This window comes from Aulonocara sp. 'chitande type north' Nkhata Bay, linkage group LG3 (genome assembly GCF_057382095.1).
Source record: "Aulonocara sp. 'chitande type north' Nkhata Bay isolate Kocher_YH1m ecotype deep benthic linkage group LG3, A_spYH_male_GT1.1, whole genome shotgun sequence".
NCBI classification, from domain to species: Eukaryota; Metazoa; Chordata; class Actinopteri; order Cichliformes; family Cichlidae; genus Aulonocara; species Aulonocara sp. 'chitande type north' Nkhata Bay.
In genome coordinates, this window is record NC_141346.1 from 5,767,253 (window position 1) to 5,791,568 (window position 24,316).

A 24,316-nucleotide genomic window follows, 5' to 3' on the forward strand; every position below is an offset into this window, starting at 1 on the left:
ACAGAGCTGAACACTAACCTCTGTTATGGTGGATAAATAATGCAGCTGCATTATTAAGGCTCCTCATGGCTGCACAATACATGCATCAGCAAAGGACAAGAATCCCAACTAGGAGTAGAGCCCAACCCGAATACGGTATTCAGAAAAGCACGAATAACCTGTTTTTTATGAATACTTATTTCGAGCAAATACCTATTAAATATTTGTATTCGGGAACAAGAAAAACTTTATATCAAAAAGCTGAGTTTCCTTATGAGACCGCAGTGCATGACTGGATGAGTGAGTGACACAGGCTGCTGCACACAGCTGAGCGATAACTGGGGTCCAGAGGGGGGGGGGGGGGGGGGGGGGGGGGTCCTATTCCTCTGCGGGGCAACCTGCATATGGCCAATAAAGCATTCATTCAATTCAATTCAATTCAATTCTTGATGATCGGCAATTTCAACCTGCATTTGGATGACCTTGGCTTTAGCATGGCCTCTGACTTTTCCATTTCAGACTCTTTTAAGCATGTCTCTGGTCCCACTCATGTTCAAGGCCACACCTTGGACCTCGTGTTTTCTCTTGGCTTAGACATAACTAATCTCTGTGTTAAGGATGTACAGGTGAGTGACCATTCTTGTGTTATTTTTAACCTCAGCTTCCCTCAGGATACACCACCATCCAATCTCTTGTTCAATAAGCGGTTCATAAATCAGGATGTTTCCCTGAAGTTTTCTGATTTATTAGATCCTCATGTGATCAGAGGCTGCACTGATGCTGAAGTTGCTACACAGTGTTTAATAATCATTGTTTGGAGATATTAAATTCAGTGGCACCTTTAAAAACTTTCATGGCTTCCCCAAAAAGAGCTCATCCGTGGATAAATGATGACATAACGTAAGTCAAAAGACTCTGTAGGAAAGCAGAACACCTTTGGAAATTAACTAAACTTGAAGTTCACAGGGTCAGCCTTAGAGAACTTTGGGTTTCTCTGCACGAAAACCTTTGACCTCTGTCCTTTATATCTGAGAGTGATGACTTTCTAAACTTCTTTGTGGATAAAGTTAATAATGTCCGTATGAGCATTGGTGCTCATGCGACCAGTCCGACAGTCTCGGTCGTTGTGTCCTTGGGCAAGACACTTCACCCGTTGCCTTCTGGTGGTGGTCAGAGGGCCTGGTGGCGCCAGCGTCCGGCAGCCTCGCCTCTGTCAGTGCGCCCCAGGGCAGCTGTGGCTACAATGTAGCTGCCATCACCAGTGTGTGAATGTGTGTGTGAATGGGTGGATGACTTAATGTGTGTAAAGCACTTTGGGGTCCTTAGGGACTAAGTAAAGCGTTATACAAATACAGGCCATTTACAACCAGCAGATGATGGAGGATCTTTGTCCCTCCATTCAAGTTCAGAGATGCTGAAGAACTCTGAAGCATTTTTGGAGCAGTGCGGAGGCCCAGCACTTTATTAAGACATGATCATTGTCTGAAATTTCATGTCTCATTAATCTGGAGATTTCCCTTTTATCTCTGCTCCTGACTGTAATTAAGAAGACATGTCACTTTGTTTCAAAAGCAGCTGCAGACAGCAGAGGGCAGTGCTGCTCTGTAAATCCAACCGAAAACGAGCTTAAAGAGTGCGTCTCAATTCAGGGGATGCATCTTTCGGAGGTCGCATTTGAAGGCCGATTGTCGCTACCCGATCCGTACCGGAAACCTGATCCGTATCACGCATTCACAAATCTTACTCTTTGCCAGCATCGCAACATTTAATATATTGAATGACACGGTTAGTGCCCAGTTAGCTCCTAGCATTTCAGAATCAGAATCAGAATCAGAATACTTTATTGATCCCTGGGGGAAATTATTTTTTGTTACAGTGCTCCATTATAAACCAACATAAACCAACATTAAGACAAGACAGACAATACGCTAACTAAGAATAGTACAACATATACATATATATATATATATATATATATATATATATATATATATATATATATATATATATATATATATATATATATATATGTCACTCATTAATAAATAGCTGGAAAAGGCAGAGTTTCTTGACAACTCTGCCTTCTTTTTGACTCCCCGGGACATTTAAACAATAGGTACCTCCGTATACAAACCAATTCATGCTTCTTCTCAATGGAGAGTTTCCCCTGATTGAACAACAGCGCCGTAAAATAGGAAGAAAAGTTAAACATGCATACACAAACACAAATTGTAATGATGCAAGTTCAGTTTACAATAGGGCTCATTTGCTCCGTCAGCAAGTGGCGGTGTCCTCGTACACCGGGGAGTAAACCGCCATTAAACGAAAAAGGAGAAGAAGAGAACATCTGCACATAATAATAATAACAATAATAATGTCTGTGAAGGTTCTCAGTAATAATAATGAAATGCATTTATATAGTTCTTTTTGAGACCTTCAAAACACTGTACAATTCCACTATTCATTCACTCAATGCAAGCTAGAGTTGTAGCCACAGCTGCCCTAAGAGCAGACTGACAAAAGCTAGGCTGTCGTATCGCACCATCAGCCATCACCAGTAGGTGAAGTGTCTTGCCCAAGGACACAACGACCGAGACTGTCAGAGCCAGGGCTCGAACGGGCAACCTTCCGATTACAAGAAAAACTGCCAACTCTTGAGCCACAATCACCCCGCAGGTACGAATCTAGACCTGATCCATAACAATCTTTTTTATTTTTGTTTTTGTATACATTATGTTAAAATTATTTATTATTGCAAACATTTTAACACATACCTAATATTGGTAACATCTTAATTTTAGCCAAAAATCCGTCCGTCATTTGCCCGAATTTGAAGGATGGGTGAGTGTATTCTTCGTAGCCCAACCTATTCCAGAATTCAGAGCGTGGCGGTGGTTGTAGATAATTTGTTTTGAAAAAAACAGTGAAAAACGGCTGAAGCGGGACAGCTAAAGAGTAAACTTTTAAAAGTAAGTACTGAATATTATGTTACTTATTTATGTGCAAATGTACCTAAATATCATACCTTTCCGAGTTACTTCAGCTTTATATTCCATCACGGACCCTCGGATCAGCTGACCAGCTGTTGGTTGTCCCAAAATCTAGGCTAAAACAGAGGCGAATGAGCCTTTTCAATTATGGCCCCCAAACGCTGCCTTTAAATATTAGACAGGCATCTTCATTTCCTGTTTTTAAGTTGCTTTTGAAAACAAACCTTTTTTCGATAGCGTTCAGACTGGTGTGAGTTGATACGTTTATTATGTGTATTATTAGTGAGTGTCAGTGGTTTTATTAGTTTTACCTTTTTGTTTCTGCACAGCACTTTGGGCAAACCTTCTGTTTTTAAATGTGCTATATAAATACATTGGATTTGAAATGTTTAACCTCGTAGGACCTGGCATCCACGTATGTGGACATCACATTTTGGGTTGTCTAGACCAAAATACAAAATTTTGCTCTACTAGAACCTGATATTCACTTACAAGGACACCGCCACGGTAAAATTTTATATTTTTGTAAAATTAAAAATTCATGTCCTCATATGTGGATCTCATTATTCTCAGAAACACAAATCATGTAAAATAAATCAGGTAATTCTTTCTTTTTACATTTATCAGGTCCCAGTCAGCCCAAATAGCAAAGAGAAATTAAAATACCTGCCATAAAAGAGTTTGGGTCATAGTGCATTAATAATGAAGAACAAACAAAACAGGAACCAAAACCTTGCTCAGACAATACAAAATTCAGAGGCACATACAAAACGACACGGTTCCTCCAAGGCTGCAGCCCCTGAATTGGGATACAGCCCATGTTTAGTTCCTTGGCAGGTCAGATGACTCAGTCCAACATATAAAGACACACAAAAATGTCCAGAGAAGCAAAGACAAATCCAAACAATCCATCATCCTGAGTCAAAGTGATCACAGGTCTGCTTTGTTGGAGATGAGCCGTCAAAGTGGAACATGTGGACTGTTCCTTAATACTACCACTGTAGGCCACGCCCCTCTGGTCATGTGATCATGTGGTTTGTAGGACGCTCCTCTTCCTCAGAGGATCCACCTGTGCTTCCTCTCCTCTCTCCTCCACCTTTTACAGTGAGGAAACGTCCTCCATGATGGAGGAGCTGCTGGAAAGTGCTGAGAGTTTCCTCCAGAATGAGACCTCTGTCACAGTTCAGAGGATCTACGGCAGCAGAGACCTTCATGGACACTAAAAGTCTCAAACACACAACAACAACATCACACTGACTCCACTCTGACATCACTGATCAATAATCAAAGAACACACAGATCAAACTGATTGATCAGCCATCAGAGGAGTCGGATCAATGGAGCTGCTTCTGTTCCTGATGTCCCCTGTTTGATCCTGGACCTGAACTCTCCCTGCAGAGGAGACACAAGACAGTCAGAGACACACACACACACACACAAACCTTTGACTTTAAGCTGCACAGTTTTCCCTCTGATCCAGATGTTCTTCCTGTAGACGCCACATCTGTATTCTCCACTGTCTCTCTCTGTGGGCTGTTTCAGGGTCAGACTGAGGTCTCCAGTTTTCAGCAGGTCTTCATTTATTGCCGTTCGGTCTCTGTAATCCTGGTGCTGTTCTTCATGCTGGTCAGAGCCGTTCTCATACACGAGAAGCTTGTGGTATGAACTCACCTCCCACCACTCCACTTTAGCATCTCCAGGCAGGTTTTGTGTGGTTTTGAAGGGCAGCTGGACAGACTCCACCCCCTCCTCCACCTCCACCTGACACACTGAGAGGACAACAAACACAACATGAGCTGTACAAAGTGTGATTGGTGTTCAGAGCAGCATCATGTGACTCTTGTTCTGCACTAAATGAAGCGATGGAGTGGCGCCTCCTTCAGGCAGAGAAACAGCTCATGGAGAGAAATAATTATTAGAGCAAAAACAAGAGTGGAGCTGCAAATAAGGCCGAGAGGAACGCTGCAGAAAACTGTTCATGTGTGAATTCATCACTTCATAGATTTCTTTGAGCACTAAAATCAGAGCTGCTTCTATTTCTAATATGACAGCTGTACATTAGAGCTGCAACACTTTAAATGTGAGCCATAAAAACATGATACTCTACAAGTGCATTCAGCTCTGACACTGTCACATCATGAAGGAGACGTGGAAATCACTTTGTTACACAAATCAAAGTCAAATCAGTTCTATTGATGGAATATTGTGTGATCAATAGACTGATCAGTTTCTAATCTGTCATCGATCAGCTGGAAATCCAGCATGTCAAACAGACAGGCAGCAGATTAGGACCAAACACAAACACATGGAGACTTTTTCTTCACAGCAGTTGCAGGTAAACTGCAGCAACAATGCGACTCAGATGTTTTAGCGAGCAAAGCGGCTGATGTGGAGTGAAGCCACGTTAATGACAACGTGTACAACCATTGGAGATGTGAGCAGGACAGACGGAACAACTGACGGACAAAGTGTCTTTAAATTGTGTTGATAGGCCACGTAAAAGCAGAGTTATGATAAAAATATATGCAATGTTTGTTTGTTTTTCCTGAATAATATTGTTGTTTATTCACTGTGGGAAGAAACGTTAAAAACTGTGTTTTATATGGAAAGCACTCTAAAGCACTCCGCCTGTGAGCAAAAACAAAACCAAAAAAACCTCACCCTTTCTATCGGTGGAAAAATGTACCACGTCGACCAATCAAACAATGATATGGCAACGTGGCGTTTAGCTGATTAGGAAGGGGGAAGTTTTAGGAGTGACAGCGGTGTTTTGAGGTGTGAGAGATTTGTGGCGTTTAGTGTAAATCTTGTGTAGTTAAAGTGTAGTGTAGTCAATAGTCTTGTTGTGTGAGGCAGAGGTTTATATAAAGAAGAAAAAGAAATTTGTGCTTTCAAAATTGGAGTTCAAGTTATTTTTACTTCCAATAGTGTTAACATGCTACACAGGTCATGTAAAAGTTGGGCTAAAGCACTTAATTAAAAGTTATCTAACATAAATGTAAATGCTGTAATTTGATTATTTTAATAAACCATGTAACTTGGATGGATTCAATGCTGGCGTGACCACAGTGCACACGTCTAAATGGTAAATGGCCTGTATTTGTATAGCGCTTTACTAGTCCTTAAGGACCCCAAAGTGCTTTACACACATTAAGTCATCCACCCATTCACACACACATTCACACACTGGTGATGGCAGCTACATTGTAGCCACAGCCACCCTGGGGCGCACTGACAGAGGCGAGGCTGCCGGACACTGGCCCTCTGACCACCACCAGTAGGCATCGGGTGAAGTGTCTTGCCCAAGGACACAACGACCGGGACTGTCCAAGCCGGGGCTCGAACCGGCAACCTTCCGATTACAAGGCGAACTCTTCATCCAGCCACAAAGACCCCATGGGCTCCTCTGGATCATCACACTCAGCATTTTCACAATAAAAGCCTGATATTTATGGCTGCTCCACCCTGACATGTAGTAACATCCAAATGACAGGATCAAAGTGTTTGAATGATCTCAGCAGCTTTAAAACTATTGATATTTATACATTTACATTGATTTGGACTAAACTAACAAAACGTTTGATCATTTCAACTCCATTTTAACAGTTTTCTAAGTCTATTCATTTAAACCCACAGTTTTATGAATAGACTGACATTTTTGGATTTTAGATAAAAAGGAAATCAGAGAATTAATTTTATTTGAATGAACTGAAAATAGGCTGAAACTAAAAGCTTTTAGAGAATAAACGCCCACATGACCTCGGATCTTTGCCCTGTATCTATAGCACTGACCTCTGACTTTCAGCTCCACCTTTCTCTTCAGCAGGACGTTTCCCTCCCTGCTGTAGACGGTGCAGGTATATATATATATATATATACATATATACATATATACATATATATATATATATATATATTGGTTGGAAATGCTCTTCATTAAGGACGGCACCTGTCACTGGTTTAATATCATGCAGTTCCTCACTGTGACCACCTGAGGGCAGTAAGCTGTCATCAGTCAGTATCTCTCTGCTGACAGTGTCAGTGTTTCTATCAGTTTAATAATATCTGTGTTCACATATAGAGCATCATTGTCACACTGATGAACATTAGTGCTTAAACGCTGCAGTGAATGTGTCCTAATGTCAGTATTATTGAATGTGGGGAGTTGTAGTTACTGACAGCATGTCGTGCAGGGCGCATCTCCCTTTTAGAGGTAATGTGAAAGAGAAATAAAGTGTTAAATGGTCTACTGAGCAGTGTTTTGTCTTCTATCGGATGCCTCTGAGGAATCAAAAGAACTCGGTGAAGTAGTGATATTAACAATCACAATATTTGAAAATGCTTCAAAACTTGGGCTTGTGAACGATTTCCAACAGCTTCATGCATCTGTTAAACTTAGCTGAATAACAAAACATTGAACAGGTTTTACAGAAATACGATAATAGAAGCAACAGTAGTTAAAGACAAGCATGTTAGCTATATAATGGTGCATTATATAGGAACCAGAAGCCACAGGGCAGATGATCCCTGAACTTCCCAAACTGTACGATGGATTTTGTCTCCATCGTGACAGATCTGTTTGTGCCGCACAAGCTCCGCCCTCATAGAGGCACACTTGTCTCAGTGTGTGGGCTCATGTTTCATTGGTCAAGCTTTAATAAACTGGAGGAGGAATAAGTGTGCTCCCTTATGTCCATTGTTTGGACAGAAACAGAGTAAATGTAAGGGAACATTTTATCAGCTCGACTTAACCAAAAATCAGCTGTTAAAAGAAATCGATGAAAACAATTCTTGCACAGTCGAGTTGGTGTAACAGATAAAGAAGCAGGAGGTTTAGCAGACATTGGCTTTTAAATATGAATCATTGAATTTAAACAAAGAGCTTCATTACTGTGAAATTGAACTGTAGCCCTATCAGAGCTGTGATTAAGATGGAGATTCTCCAAACATTAGGAACTAATGTCTGAACAACAATTATTCATGATTGATTCTTTATTAGTGTTTCTGTATACAAGATCTTAGTGTCCAACATAAACATAGGCTGAAGCTGGACTCTCACGCCATGCCAGTGGTGCTGTTACACTGTCAACACACCACCACCATACTTTAGTCACTTCACCACAACACATATCAGGACAGACTGTCAGAAGCTCACTGACAAGATTACAGTTAAAAAAAAAATAAAAACAAAACAGCCATATAAAAAATACAATAAAAAATAGTCTGTGCAATATCTGTGTAACATATGAACACAACACTGAGAAAGCAACCAAGTTTATTTGACATCAAAAATGACAAACACAAAGAAAAGAAATGATTAATAAAAGTCGATGTTCATTATTTAGCACATCGATTCAGCACAGTGGACAAACTTTTTAACGAAACAATGTGATACAGAACATATGCAATGCTATATAGGAATGTTTACACATTTCTAAGAACATTCAAACAAAGCTGTTTCCAACACACTGCAAAATATTACTGTTGAAAATATCTGAAAAACACAAGACCTTTGCTGTTTATTAGATAAGCCACATGCATTATGATACAATCAGATTCTGCTTAGAACTGCATTCAACACTATTAAGCCAATATTTCCCGCTTATATGGCTTAAACATTTTCAAATGATGAGCTTCCAACAATGAGTGAAACAGTAAGAGCATGTGGAGAGTTTGGAAACATCCCATTAAGAAAGAGAAATCATTATGAAACAATGGATATTAATCGAATTATGAAGCAGTTTTATATACACTTATACTCATCAGAGTGTAGTAATACAGATGGGAAGATGCGGGAATTTCTAGAGAAGGTGCCTGTTGCATCGTTATCAGAACGTCACAGGAAAGAGTTAAATAACCCTGTGACAGAGGAGGAAGTGCGACTTGCTATTAACTCCCTTAAAGGAGGAAAAGCACCAGGGCCTGATGGTTTCTGCCCAGAGTTTTATAAAAAACTAAGTCACCTTCTTGCAGGACCATTGACTGATATTGTTAAAAGATTTTATTATGTTTATGTATAGAAGTACATTTCATTTGAGGTTCTCTAGATGTGTTTGCTCTTTGTACTAGAGAAGTTACACTGTGCAAGCTCAGCACGAAGTCTCTATCGTTGTATGTTATCTCTTCCACTCATGTGTCTGTGATCGTTGTATGTTATCTCTTCCACTCATGTGTCTGTGACGCAAGTCTCTATCGTTATATGTTATCTCTTCCTGCATGTGACTGTGACGCAAACATGCTTGAGTATAAATAAAGGGTGGCAACTGCTGCGGAGTGTGAGTCTCTGTTTGAGCTCTCACCCGTTAAACCTGCAAACCTGTCTGAGTGTCATTTATTCTGACCTGAGTTGCATTACAGGAAAACTCCTGACATTTCTGTTTTTAGACTCTTTTAAGAATGAACAGTTGCCCCCAACACTCAGACAGGCTAATATTTTGTTAATTCTAAAGAAAAATAAATCTACAGATAGGTGTGAATCATACAGACCGATCAGTCTCATTAATGTCGATGCTAAATTACTCTCCAAGTTATTAGTAAGGAGGCTTGAGGGCATTCTCCCACTGCTCATAAACCCTGATCAAACAGGCTTTATCCAAAACCGTTTCTCATCTACTATTAAATATTATACAATACTTGAATCAGACAAATCATAAAGCCTATGTTATATCTTTAGATGCCGAAAAGGCATTTGACAGAATCGAGTGGACATATGTATTTAGTGTATTAGAGAGATTTGGCTTAGGCGAGGGTTTTATTGCATGGATTAAAAGTATCTACAAACTTCCAAAAGCTTGTGTCATAACTAATGGTATACAATCATCAGCGTTTCCATTGCAAAGAGGTACGAGGCAAGGCTGTCCCCTGTCCCCTCTCCTCTTTGCATTAGCACTTGAACCTCTAGCTGAGGCTATTCGCCAGCACCAAGATGTGCATGGTATAACAGTGGGTGGAACAAATCATAAGATAGCATTGTACGCTGACGATATTCTGCTGTTCTTATCAAAACCAGAACAATCAATACCAGCTATTATGTCTACCATACATGAGTTCAGCTCATTCTCTGGTTACAGAATTAATTTTGGGAAATCAGAAGTTATGCCACTGGGTGATCAGATTAACTCCTTGCCAGATTTCTCTAATCCCTTTCAATGGTCCCCCAGCGGCTTTACATACCTTGGGCTAAACATTCCACCAGTTCTTAAAGATTTATGGAAACTGAACTTATCACCAGTTATAATAAAAATCAAAAAAGATTTAGATAGATGGCAAAAACTGCCGCTTTCTCTTATGGGGCGTGTGAACTTAATTAAAATGAGCATTCTCCCGCGTTTATTATATCCCCCACAAATGCTACCTTTATTGATCACTCAGAAAGTTTCTTGTGATATAGAAAAAGCCTTTTCAAAATTTATCTGGCGTGGCAAGAAACCTAGATTAAGGATTGGAACTCTACAACTGCCTATAGATAGGGGAGGCTTAGGCCGACCAAATTTAATTTTTTTATAATTGGGCATGTCATAGCCGTGTCTTATGGGAGTGGCTACATGCTTATCTAAATTCTAACTCTCAACTAGACTCTTGGTCCACTTTACCTTATTCCCTTTGGAGCTTAGCTGTCTGTGACAAAAAAACAATATCAAAAAATGGGGATTAAGAACAACCCAATCATTTATAATACAATATGGGTCTGGGGGGAAATGCGTAAAAGGTTGGGTAGAGAAGATTGCACTTCATTCTTGACTCCTCTAGTGAGAAACAACGATTTTGTTCCAGGAATGTCTTGTAGCATGTTCGATAAGTGGCACAAAAAGGGATTAAGGGTAATTGGCGATTTGTATCAAAACAACATTCTGATGAACTTTGAGCAATTGCAGTCAAATTTTAATATCCCTAGAGACCATTTTTTTGGCTTTCTCCAGGTTCGTAACTTCGTTCATTCTAGAATTCCACAGTCTTCAGAAATAGTTATATATGATGATATTGAGACATTTCTTATTAAGCGAAAAGACAGAACTCATTTTATCCCAGCTTTTTACTCTCTCCTATATACTCTTAGTAGCAACACACTGAGCGCCATTTATAAATGGGAGAGAGATCTTAATAATCAATACACCGAAGAGGAGTGGAAAGGAGCCATTAATATGAGTAGTTCCACTTTTACTTGTAACCACTTGCGAGAAACCCAATACAAAATCATTCATCGCCTTTATATAACTCCTAATGTCTTGCATAAGATTGCACCTCATATTTCCCATTTTTGTAGTAAATGTCAAAAAGAAACTGGCACTTTTTTTCATTACTTTTGGGAATGTAAATTAATCAAAAGATTTTGGAGCTTCATTTCTCAAGAACTAAGTAATATTTTTAACAACCTGATTCAAAGGGACCCTGGGTATTTTCTTCTTGGCCTACCCTCAAAAGAAGTAACATTGAATCACTTGCAGCGCAAATTATGTGACAAACTACTGCTGGTAGCTAGGAAATGTATTCTCATTAATTGGGTTAAGGATAAACCTCCCTCTGTGACGTTGTGGTACAGAGAATTATTTAAAGTTATTCCTCACGAAAGAACTGCTGCTATTTTAGGAGGAAATGAGGGTCTCTTTCTCAATGTTTGGTCCCCTTTGCTTTCTTATTCGCCAAATGATTTGTCCCAACTGTTGAGGGGGGGTGGTTGCGATTAAGATGTTCTCAATTAAATAGGAAGTAAGTGTAAAGGACAACTCATTCTTGGAGTTTATCTTTTTCTCTTTCTATATCTGTGGGTAATTGAGTGAAAATATTTTTTTTGTGTGTGTGTGGATGTGTAAATTTTTTTTTCTCTTTTCTTTCTTTTTCCTTTTTCTTTCTTTTCTTTTCTGTTTGGCTGTTATGTTTTATGCTATTCTTGATAACGAATAAAAATTTTATATCCAAAACCCCAACAGGGAAAAAAAAAAAAAAAAAAAAAAAAGAAGAAGGAAAGAGAAATCAAACATTTGGATTTATTTTAATGAGCTCAGATTTGTTGAAAATGCAGAGGAGCTGGTTGTGAACTGAGCTTCAGAGAAACACAACATACTGAGATTCACTGTGAAGCTTTGGGTGGAAAAAGACAGAAAAACAACAGGTGGATCCTGGAATAACGGGAGCTTCCATCTTTAAAGGACTGAAGAGGAAGCAGTTTACAAGGAATCATTTAGAAGAGTTTCAAACATCAACTGACTGAATCCATGAATCTGAAAACGTGTTTCTGAGTGAAAGAGAGACATGTACAGACTGAACTATCTGTTCAACAGTCAGAGTGTTTCTCTAAAAGGAGACACTCTTTACACTCAACTCAGCACAAAAATACTGAGCAACCAGGAAACAAGGACCAAAATCCAGGATAAAGAGTTTCAGTGAATGTGGTGTTGAAGGTGTGGAGGTGGATCAGAGTGTCAGAGGAGACTCTGTAGAAGGACAGAGTGCCAGCAGGACAGTCCACATACACTGCTACACTGTTAGAGACAGAGGAGGAGGAGGACGAGGAGATGGACGTTTCTCTGTTATTGTGCCAGACAGACTGAGGACCATCATCAGAGCAGTACAGACTCCAGGACTGATCATTCCGTCCAAACCCACAGTCGTAACTGCCTCCTTTCCTTCTGATTCTTCTGTAACTCACTGATATATAAATGCATCCTTTCCACTCGACCTCCCAGTAACAGCGACCAGTCAGACCATTTCTACACAGCAGCTGATAACAAACATCAAATCTGTCTGGATGATCAGGATATGACTGAACCTCCTCCACATGTGTCACCTTCCTGTTGTTGTCAGACAGTTGGAGGTTTGTGTGAACTGTGTTTGTGTCAATTGTGAGTTGACAGGAATCTGATGGAGAGAACAAACACAATCCAGCTGCAGTTATTGATCCATCATCTGTTCATTGATTGACACTTTGATGATGACTCCTGACATCAGAGATGTGAATGATGAAGATGATTGAATGTGTGCTGCTTTGTTTTCATGATTCCCATTAAAAACACACTTACACTTCCTTAGACCTGGTCTCAACCATTGGACTCCAGCAGGCTCCACCCTGAAAAGAGAAGGGGGGTCAGACCAGCACAGTCAGCATACACACATGGACATTACATGGCTCTCATACACAGACTGTTAGACACTGATAAAGGAACAGTGACGACCAGGGGGGGAGAACATGGCAGACCAATCCCTGGCTACTGAGACGAGCTATTGGAATGTCACCTCTCTGGTGGGGAAGGAGCCTGAGTTAGTGCATCGTGCAGCCTGCCATAACTCCACTTCTCAGGTGCTGCCAGGCTGAGGTGGTGTTCTCAGCTGTCACACAAAACTGTAAATCCTGGAAGTAGGTCTTGACCAGTCCTGTGATGTGGTTTGGTACGCTGAAATAGTTGAAGGCCATCCACAAGATCTTATGCGGAACTGACCCAAAGGCGTTGGCAAGGTCTAAAAAGACCACACGAAGGTCTCTTCGTTCTTTCTTAGCAGTTTGAATCTGGTGCCAGATGACGCTGGCATGCTCCAGACATTTATATGCAGGAAAGTAGATAGTCTTTGGGCCAGGACACTGAAGAAGATCTTTCTCTCTACGGTCAGCAGGCTGATCTGGAGAAACTGGCTGATAGATGAGGAGTTCTTCTCCTTAGGGATCAGAATACCTCCTGCTCTTCGCCGAGCCTTTGGAATCACTACTTTCTGCCATGCTACCTTCATCAGCTTCCACAGGTATTTGAGGACTCGTGGGGTGTTTTTATAGAGCCTATATGAAATGCCATTAGGTCCTGGGGCCGATGCTGCTCTTGCCCGCTTCACTACCTTCTCTACTTCACTCCATGTAGGTGGTCTTATGTTCATTTGGTGTTCAGGTGCCTGGATAGGCGGCATATCACAGATGAGAGAGTACCAAACTACAGACAGATGCCCCAGTCTGAATGGGAAAGTGGTCCCTGGGAATCTGAACCAAAACCCATATTGACGGGGCCCTGGAGTTTATGCAGGTCTAATTACAACACCTATGACTGTGCCAATGGTGACCTCCAATATCAATGGTGAGAAGATGCGCTTAATGGCTGATAGTAGAGCAGCAATTTCAACAATAAACATTTTAAAGCAATTGTCAACAAGTACTTTCACCATAGTAGGATACTCAGGAGTACCACAGGATCAACAGCATACAAAACCATTGGCTGTGGTCTGTGGACACCAACACAGCCAGCCTTAGCTCAGGTGGCAGAGATTGTGGCTTTCACCAAAGCGCTACAACTCTCTAAAGGAAAAAGAGTGAACATCTATACAGACTCAGCATATGGAAATGGAGCAATTCATGTGAATGGACCACAGTGGGTGAGACAGAGTTTTCTGACTACAACCAATACTCCAGTGAAGAACCACTGGAAGAACAAATACAAGCTGTATTGCTGCCCAGAGATGAGGTAGTGATGAAATGCAAAGGACATCAAAAGGAAGACTGCAGACCTGGCAGCAAACGAGGCAGGATGATATCAAGGACAAATGGTTGGTCTGGCAGAAGATTCACTACCATCATTAACAGAAGATGACATGAAAACAATGCAAAAAGAAGCAGGAGACTATGAGATCAATGAATGGATGAAGAAAGGAGAAACACAGAATAATTGACTCTGGAGAGCTACTGCTTACACTGTGCCAACTAAACGACAATAGTGCGAGGTTAAGTTACCGTCAGTACACATGAACTACTTCCGGTAGTTGTACAAAATCAAGGCTTCCCCATTATAAACCACCGTAATGCTCTAATTGTGAAGTTCAAATGAGAACACGATACTTCCGGTCAAACTACGATCTGCATTTAGCGGTCCTCATAACAAATTGTCTGCTATAAACTCTGTAACATAGATTAAGGAATCACGAGCACCACATATACCATACAGGGAAGCTCTGATAATAGAGGCATGAAGTTAGAAACATTAAGGACCATACATGTGGCAAACTAAAGCTAAACCAGGATAAACTATCTGACATCAATTCGTGTGTAAAATTAGGGTGAATTCACGCATCGCATGCATAGCCTATACCATTGCAACTATAAACTACATTAGCTTCTAAATTGTAAATGGTAAATGGCCTGCATTTGTATAGCGCTTTTCTAGTCCCTAAGGACCCCAAAGCGCTTTACACTACATTCAGCCATTCACACACACATTCACACACTGGTGATGGCAAGCTACATTGTAGCCACAGCTGCCCTGGGGCGCACTGACAGAGGCGAGGCTGCCGGACACTGGCGCCACCGGGCCCTCTGACCACCACCAGTAGGCAAACATGGGGTTAGTATCTTGCCCAAGGATATTTGGCATGCAGCCAGGAGGCAGCCTGGGATCGAACCACCGACCTTCTGATTAGTGGCTGACCTGCTCTGCCACCTGAGCTACAGCCAAATATATCATGGTATCGTGTCTGTGAAGGTTCTCAGTCTTCCAGGTCATCGTAGTCAAAGGAGCTTGCAAAGAAAAGCGTCTGAACTTCTTTAACCCTTTAAGACCTACCATAGAACCAAGTCCGCCAGAGCTTATATCATATTTTTACATGCTGTGGAGCCATTTTTGGGAGCATTTCAAGTTGCTATACATCAATACAACCATTATAGCCCAGATTTTAATAATATGTATTCATTAAGTGCATAGTAATTACATAAATTGCAAAAAAGTGCAATAAACTACAAAAAAATTGAAAATCGTTTTTGCTTTTTTAACATATATTTGTAGTTAGAGAAATTTAAGAGGCTTATCCCTCAAAACTGTAAATACAAAAAAGTTGCACAAAATAGTTTCCCACCACAGGAAATTTATTTTGAGTGTCTTCATAGTTTTATTTTTGAAATACACCAATTTTTATTCACTGCAGGAAAAACGAAAATAAATATTATACTGCAAATTTGCAAAAAAGCAGCATATGCATCAAAATAAACTATTTCCAGCAGTGCAATATGAGTCCAAAGCATCCCAGAAACGACACAGAAAGTCATAAAGTCAAAGATAAATTTTAAAAAGACGAGTATAGGCCCTGAGGCCCTGATAGTAAAAAAGACTACATTTCCGCGAAAATGACGTCACTTCCGGTTTCGGGCAGGTAATGGCGAAAATGCAAAAGTTCGCGCTGACGTCTATTCCAACGTAGGAAGTGTTATGACCAGCTGATTGGATCGGTAAAGCGTGTTTCTGGAATATTGTGTTTTTGTTCCTGCAAGCGCTTTTTATGCAGTTTTTGCAAAGCTTTGTGTGGAAGGAAACCGTGACCTAGGACAAGCTGATGGCATAAGATGTAAGTACAACTCCTCCGGTTTCATATGCAAAAAAAACTTTGCACTAGCTTACGTGGTTGCAGTGCTACCGGGATTTAAAAATAGTTACGCAAAACAGAGCGTGCCCGCTCCGATCGGCTGTAAAGGGTTAAGTTACTTGAAGACGTTTCACCTCTCATCCGAGAAGCTTCTTCAGTTCTAAGGTCAAATGGTGGAGAGTCCCAGATATAAACCTAGTGGGAGTAACCCCCCACAGAGGGACAAAAGGACCCCCTGATGATCCTCTAATCGCCTGAGACAAGGTGTGAAACTGGGTGTGGGCCCCAATCAGCCAGAGTTTCGGGTGGGTATGGTAGTGTATGCTGTACAGTGCAGCGAGGAATGCCCAGACCTCTACATTGGTGAGACCAAACAGCCACTTCACAAGCACATGGCACAACATAGAAGAGCCACCTCCACAGGACAAGACTCAGCAATCCATCTGCATCTTAAGGATAAAGGACACTCTTTCGAGGATGCCAATGTTCACATTTTGGACAGAGAGGACAGATGGTTTGAAAGAGGAGTGAAAGAAGCCATCTATGTCCACTGTGAGCGACCATCGTTGAACAGAGGCAGGGGTTTACGACACCAATTCTCTGCCATCTATAATCCAGTTTTGAGATCCCTTCCCAGACGCCTTAACGCCCACTCACATCCTGGGCCATCTGATCTCAGGAATTCGCATGATAAGGTGGAGCCAGGTTTCACAATGAACCCACCCGAAACTCTGGCTGATTGGGGCCCACACCCAGTTTCACACCTTGGCTCAGGCGATTAGAGGATCATCAGGGGTCCTTTTGTCCCTCTGTGGGGGGTCACTCCCACTATGTTTATATCTGGGACTCTCCACCATTTGACCTTAGAACTGAAGAAGCTTCTCGGATGAGAGGTGAAACGTCTTCAAGTAACTTAAAGAAGTCCAGACGCTTTTCTTTGCAAGCTCCTTTGACATATCATGGTATCAACACCAACAAAGAAACATGCAACACAGGTTAATACTTACTCATCATGCACGCACACATCACATCCCACAGGAATCAGTGCACCCCCCACTGGACCTATCCACCGCTCATCTGACACTAACCTTACTAACTGTATGACGTCACCAGACGGTGGGCTAGCTCAGTTAACAGAAGGTGGAATATGAAATGAACAATATACAAACACCTACATAAGATCTAAGAATTATCCTCTGAACTTTGGGGCCTTTTATACACATCACATGTGCTTTTTACGAGTTGGTGCTCTGTGTTTTGAGGGTCAAAAGACTCTTCCCGAACTAGATAAATGGAATCAGTAGTAGGATAACATTAAATAATCAAGGCTAGGCAGGGAGTTGTTTCTGCCTCTGTCAGGAAAAGGAGCAGATAAGAGGTCGGACACTGGTGGAACCATCAGGCTGAGAGCTTGACTAGCCTGTATGACATTGGAGGCAGTGATAGGTAGTGAGAGGCCAAACAGAACGCGGCTTGGGTGTGGGAGGAGTTTGGAGGCATGGAAAAAGACTTTCGGACTGCCTCAGAGCGATTTTGGCAAACCGTCAGGCGACTCAGGAGGGGAATACAGTGGTCCCAGCCTGCCCAGGCAGTTATTTATTTGTAAAAAAATGTTTGGAATCATGTATGATTTTCGTTCCACTTCTCACATGTACACCACTTTGTATTGGTCTTTCACGTGGAATTCCAGTAAAATTGATTCATGTTTGTGGCTGTAATGTGACAAAATGTGGAAAAGTTCAAGGGGGCCGAATACATTTGCAAGCTGTAGTTCTCTCGCAACTCCAGGCCTATCTGGATGCAAACAACATCAGTGATAAATTTCAGTCTGGCTTTAAAACACATCATAGCACTGAGACAGCTCTGCTGAGAGTCCTTAATGATCTTCTCCTAACTGCCGATTCAGGTCGTTCTGCGGTCTTAGTCTTACTGGACTTAGATTAGATTAGATTAGATTAGATAGAACTTTATTAATCCCTCGGGTGGGTTCCTCTGGGAAATTCGATTTCCAAAAAAGCACAGCACCGACAGAAGTTACAGAGTTACAGAATATTATATATATATATATATATATATATATATACACACACACACACACATATATATAAATACAGAGACAATATAAATAAAATATACGAAGGGGATAAATAGAATAAATAGGAATAAAAAATAAAAATACAAGTGAATTGCACATTTCAAGTACTGAGGTCTATTGCACTGTTGACTATTTACAAAAGTATTGCACAAAAGGTATTGCACAGTGAGGTGAAGAGGCACTACAGCTTAGTTGTTCCCCCCTCCTTTGTCCTCCTGTTTCCCCTCCCTCTCCCCTCCAGAGAGGAGTTAAACAGTCTGATGGCGTGTGGGACAAAGGAGTTTTTAAGTCTGTTAGTTCTTGTCTTTGGGAGAAGCAACCTGTCACTGAACAGACTCTTCTGGTTGTTAATGGCCGTCTGCAGAGGATGCCTGGCATTGTCCATAATGTCCATCAGTTTCTTTAATGTCCTTTTCTCTGCCACTGTCACCAGAGTGTCCAGCTTCATGCCGACCACAGAGCTAGCCTTCCTGATCAGTTTCTCCAGCCTGGATGAGTCCTTCTTTGCTGTGCTGCTCCCCCAGCACAGCACAGCATAGAAAAGTACTCCAGCAACCACTGACTGGTAAAACATCCTCAGGAGCTTCCTGCAGATGTTAAAAGACCTCAGCCTCCTGAGGAAGTACAGTCGGCTTTGGGCTTTTTTATACAGGTGCTCTGTGTTGCATGACCAGTCCAGTTTATTGTCCACCCACAGCCCGAGGTACTTGTACTTGTTGAACTTGTTGTACTTGTACTTGTCCTCAGCCCTTGATATGGTGGACTATAATATTCTACTAACGAGGTTAGAACATACAGTTGGCATTAGCGGTGACGTCCTTAACTGGCTTAAATCTTATCTTTCGAACAGGTCCTTCAAAATTATAAATAATACAGCACCTAGCTATCTTGGTGAACTTCTTGGACCATACACCCGTGGGAGAGCCCTCAGCTCATCAGCCCAATTGCTCTTGGTACAGCCTAGATCTCAGCTTAAGACCAGAGGCGACCGTGCATTTGCCCTGGTTGCACCTAACCCTGGAACAACCTTCCATTGCTATTCACGCATCTGACTCCATCCAATCATTTAAATCACGATTAAAAACTCACTTATTTAAACTTTCTTTCCCGGTTAGTTAACTCCTGTATTTTATACAAAATAAAAAGAATTTCTTTCTATATATCTTCTTCTAATTCAAACCTGTGTGTTTTTAGCAAGTTTGATTTGATATTCACTTTTATTCTTGTGTAATTAGTGCCATTGACCTGTTAGCATATTCAGTACTTTGTTAATGATCTTATATTGTTAATGTTTTAACCTGCTGTTTTCTGGTGAAACACTTTGGTATACCGTTGGTTTTTAAATGTGCTATATAAATAAAGTTGTATTGTATTGTTTTGTATTTTTAGGTAAATAGCTTAATATAACTTTGTTGTTTGCAAAACTTGTGTATAGGTTTTTAACATTTACAATTTAGAATTGCATTTCAAATCATGAAAATGAATCATTAAACATGTTTGTGGTTGTTACTGTTAAAAATATAACTTTTTTTCTACTCCGATTTTACGTTTATTGTCTGATTTTAGATCACTTGTGTTAATACAGTATGTCAAAATGAAAGAATGACTGTAAATTCAGACATGTGAGATGGTGCTGAAAAGAATTATACCAAACACAACAAGGTTAACGGTTTTTTTAAGGTGTATATGCAGAGGTAAAATCAAAAGTCAAAAACAGCCAATTAAACCCTGGACCCCAGAGAGTTAAACATTTTTTAAAGTAACATAATAGTTACTTTTCCTAGTAATTAGTTACTTTCAGAATATTAGATGTAGTAACTCTGTTACTACCTCAGTTACTTTTTTGAAGAAGTACTTAGTAACTATACCTAATTACTTTTTCAAAGTAACTTGCTCAACACTGGTTTTGAGGAAAGGAAAACAATGTCATACCTGGATAAAACAAACAGGAGGTGAGATAAGGGCACAGGGAATGTTTCCAGCTCTTCCTCCTCTATCAGACATTCTCTCCATACCTGAGAGTGTCCAGTCTCCAGCCTGGATCCTTCAGTCCAGCCAAGAGCAGCTTCATTCCTAAGTCTCCTGGATGATTGTAACTCAGGTCCAGCTCTCTCAGATGGGAGGGGTTGGAGCTCAGAGCTGAGGCCAGAGAAGTACAGCCTTCCTCTGTAAGCAGACAGCCTGCAAGACTGCAGACACACAAAACAATTCATCTGAAAACACTTCACTGAAGGTCTGTCTTTGTTTTTCCCTTCTCAGATACAATGACTGTCATCTACTGAATGTGCAGAAGGTGTAGAAGAGTGGAGAAGAAAATCCATCCAAACAATCGCACAGATGCCTTTGAGCAGCACTTGGAAGGAAGGACTCCCTTTTACCAGAAGAAAACCTCCAAAACTGGAGGAGGGAGGGTTAACTCATCCCTCACTATACTTTTTAGAAAAAACAAAATTCTGATATCTAAACTTAAAAGTACATGTCTTTCTCCTTAATCCAAAGTAGAACGTGGTTCCACCGGGAGGGGTGTCATAGCTGAAGTAAGACAGCAGTAAAGTGTGCCATTGGGATAATATGGAACTATGAGAAATTAGGACATATGAAGAGAGAAGCTAAATGGGAGAAATATGCTCTCTCTATGTGGCTCCTTTTTAATACTGTCAGTGCAGCATATGTTATTAACTGAGGGCTTCTAACTGAGCTTATCTGACAACCTGAAAATAATGAATTACAATAAACGAGCCTAAAAGGAATAAGTGTATGGTTGAGTTTTTAAACACCATTATGACCCGGGATGTTTTAAAATTTAACAATATTTATCTTTAAAATGCACATTAAAGGCCATAATTTGGTCAAAAAAGAACTCCAAGAGTCTTTTCAGTGTTTTGAAAAGCTTTACAGACTGCAATTGTGAGTCTAATAATCCACCCCCCCAACAGATTTTAGATAATGTCGGGTGAAAAAGACATAACTCTGACCACAGTGATTCCAGTGTACAGTGTGGACTCTGCAGTGCAGCAGAAAGAAGCTTCACTCCTGAATCCTCCAGGTTGTTGTCGCTCAGGTACAGCTGTCTCAGATTAGAGGATTGGAAGCTGAGAACTGAGGACAGAGCTTTGCAGCTTTTCTCTGAGAGATTAGAGGAATTCAGCCTGAAAAATAAAGAACACAAAGACATTATATTGATAGTGATATAAGAAGTTAATAGATTTTGAAATTGTTGAATTTGTCTGAAATTGTTGCCTTATTATTTTAAAAACAGAAATGTGGCAGTTTATTTTGACTAAAAAACATTAGAAATACTAAGATACAATGACAAACGAATGAAATTTACCTTTATTAACTAAAATGCTTAATTGGTTAAATGTGTAATTGGATAAAAAATAAAATATCCTTTGATCTGACCTGAGTGATTCCAGTGTACAATGTGGATTTTGCACTGCTGCACCCAGAAGCTTGACTCCTGAATCCTGTAGATTGTTGTTACTCAGATCAAGCTCTCTCAGATTACAGAATTGGGAACTGAGGACTGAGGACAGAACTTCACAGCTTTTCTCTGAGATATTACAAATATTCAGCCTGAAAGATAAAGAACACAAATGCAAAAAAAAAAAAAAAAACACACCAAAAAAACCATTGGCTTTATAGTGTACCGCATTTTTAATGTTTCAGGACTGAATGAAATTCTTGTCTTATTTTATACACAGAAATGTGGCAGTTTACAGTGACTAAGAAATGTTAAAAATACTAAGATACAGCAACAATTGAAATTTACCAACCTGAGAGTTTCCAGTATGCAATGTGGATTCTGCAGTGGAGCACACAGAAGCTTCAATCCCATATCCTGCAGATTGTTGTTACTCAGATCCAGCTCTCTCAGATTAGAGGACTGGGCGCTGAGAACTAAGGACAGAGATTCGCAGCTTCTCTTAGAGAGGAAACAGCCATTCAGTCTGAAAACCAAACAAAAAAAGTATGTGTTTAAATATAAACACTTTTAATGTTCATATGAATTTTACATTCAATGTTCAAATCATAATTATACCTCTAAATGGAAAATAGTGAGCAACTGGTATATACAGGACTGGTGGTCACGATTCTAACCTCTTCTCTGAGCCCTTGGCATTTCTCCAGCTTCTCGTGTTCCTTCTTCCTGATATTGCTGTCATTCGGAACCGCTACATCAGGGGTGTCAAACTCAAATACACAGTGGGCCAAAATTCAAAACTGGAACAAAGTCGCGGGCTAACGTTAATAGTTAATAGTTAATAGTTATTGAAATATATATTTATTCCTCCAAATATAAGAATGAATCTTTTCTTATGGACTCAAAAACGTTTTGCTGAAAAACTGAATATGGAACAAGCAAAGCTTAATACTAAACAATATATACAGTGGGGCAAAAAAGTATTTAGTCAGCCACCGATTGTGCAAGTTCCCCCACTTAAAATGATGACAGAGGTCAGTAATTTGCACCAGAGGTACACTTCAACTGTGAGAGACAGAATGTGAAAACAAAATCCATGAATTCACATGGTAGGATTTGTAAAGAATTTATTCGTAAATCAGGGTGGAAAATAAGTATTTGGTCACCTCAAACAAGGAAAATCTCTGGCTCTCACAGACCTGTAACGTCTTCTGTAAGAAGCTTTTCTGTCCCCCACTCGTTACCTGTATGAATGGCACCTGTTTGAACTCATCATCTGTATAAAAGACACCTGTCCACAGCCTCAAACAGTCAGACTCCAAACTCCGCCATGGCCAAGACCAAAGAGTTTCGAAGGACACCAGGAAAAGTATTGTAGACCTGCACCAGACTGGGAAGAGTGAATCTACAATAGGCAAGCAGCTTGGTGTGAAAAAATCAACTGTGGGAGCAATCATCAGAAAATGGAAGACATACAAGACCACTGATAATCTCCCTCGATCTGGGGCTCCACGCAAGATCTCATCCCGTGGGGTCAAAATGATCATGAGAACGGTGAGCAAAGATCCCAGAACCACACGGGGGGACCTGGTGAATGACCTGCAGAGAGCTGGGACCAAAGTAACAAAGGTCACCATCAGTAACACACTACGGCAGGGAATCAAATCCCGCAGTGCCAGACGTGTTCCGCTGCTGAAGCCAGTGCATGTCCAGGCCCGTCTGAAGTTTGCCAGAGAGCACATGGATGATACAGCAGAGGATTGGGAGAATGTCATGTGGTCAGATGTTACCAAAGTAGAACTTTTTGGAATAAACTCAACTCGTCGTGTTTGGAGGAAGAAGAATACTGAGTTGCATCCCAAGAACACCATACCTACTGTGAAGCATGGGGGTGGAAACATCATGCTATGGGGCTGTTTTTCTGCCAAGGGGACAGGACGACTGATCCGTGTTAAGGACAGAATGAATGGGGCCATGTATCGTGAGATTTTGAGCCAAAACCACCTTCCATCAGTGAGAACTGTGAAGATGAAACGAGGCTGGGTCTTCCAACATGACAATGATCCAAAACACACCGCCCGGGCAACAAAGGAGTGGCTCCGTAAGAAGCATTTGAAAGTCCTGGAGTGGCCTAGCCAGTCTCCAGACCTCAACCCCATAAAAAATCTGTGGCGGGAGTTGAAAGTCCGTGTTGCTCGGCGACAGCCCCAAAACATCACTGCTCTCGAGAAGATCTGCATGGAGGAATGGGCCAAAATGCCAGCTACTGTGTGTGCAAACCTGGTAAAGACCTATAGTAAACGTTTGACCTCTGTTATTGCCAACAAAGGTTATGTTACAAAGTATTGAGTTGTATTTTTGTTATTGACCAAATACTTATTTTCCACCCTGATTTACGAATAAATTCTTTACAAATCCTACCATGTGGATTCATGGATTTTTTTTTCACATTCTGTCTCTCACAGTTGAAGTGTACCTCTGGTGCAAATTACTGACCTCTGTCAT

The 24,316-nt window shown here is 40.7% G+C and overlaps 2 protein-coding genes across 5 annotated transcripts in view; both read right to left on the reverse strand.

Moving 5' to 3' along the window:
- Positions 1 to 4,269: 4,269 nt before the first annotated feature.
- The window catches only part of LOC147333651 (uncharacterized), a 157,108-nt gene continuing 137,061 nt past the window's right edge, over positions 4,270 to 24,316 (reverse strand). For 2 of the 3 annotated variants that reach the window (XM_086268435.1, XM_086268444.1), the window contains 2 exons: positions 4,412 to 4,738; positions 4,270 to 4,361 (listed from right to left, as the gene is read on the reverse strand). In XM_086268435.1, the coding sequence (XP_086124561.1) occupies positions 4,270 to 4,361; positions 4,412 to 4,738 (419 nt within the window). Of the gene's footprint in view, positions 4,362 to 4,411; positions 4,739 to 6,761; positions 6,837 to 24,316 lie in introns of all 3 variants that reach the window. The other variant, XM_086268417.1, reaches the window with a different exon arrangement.
- LOC147333652 (NACHT, LRR and PYD domains-containing protein 3-like) overlaps positions 8,228 to 24,316 on the reverse strand; it is a 131,052-nt gene continuing 114,963 nt past the window's right edge. For both annotated transcript variants that reach the window (XM_086268315.1, XM_086268308.1), the window contains exons 8-13: positions 22,164 to 22,337; positions 21,790 to 21,963; positions 21,363 to 21,536; positions 20,403 to 20,576; positions 12,986 to 13,032; positions 8,228 to 12,824 (exon numbers count right to left, since the gene is read on the reverse strand). In XM_086268315.1, coding sequence (XP_086124441.1) covers positions 12,289 to 12,824; positions 12,986 to 13,032; positions 20,403 to 20,576; positions 21,363 to 21,536; positions 21,790 to 21,963; positions 22,164 to 22,337 — 1,279 coding nt within the window. In that variant the 3' untranslated portion in view covers positions 8,228 to 12,288. The remainder of the gene's footprint in view (positions 12,825 to 12,985; positions 13,033 to 20,402; positions 20,577 to 21,362; positions 21,537 to 21,789; positions 21,964 to 22,163; positions 22,338 to 24,316) is intronic.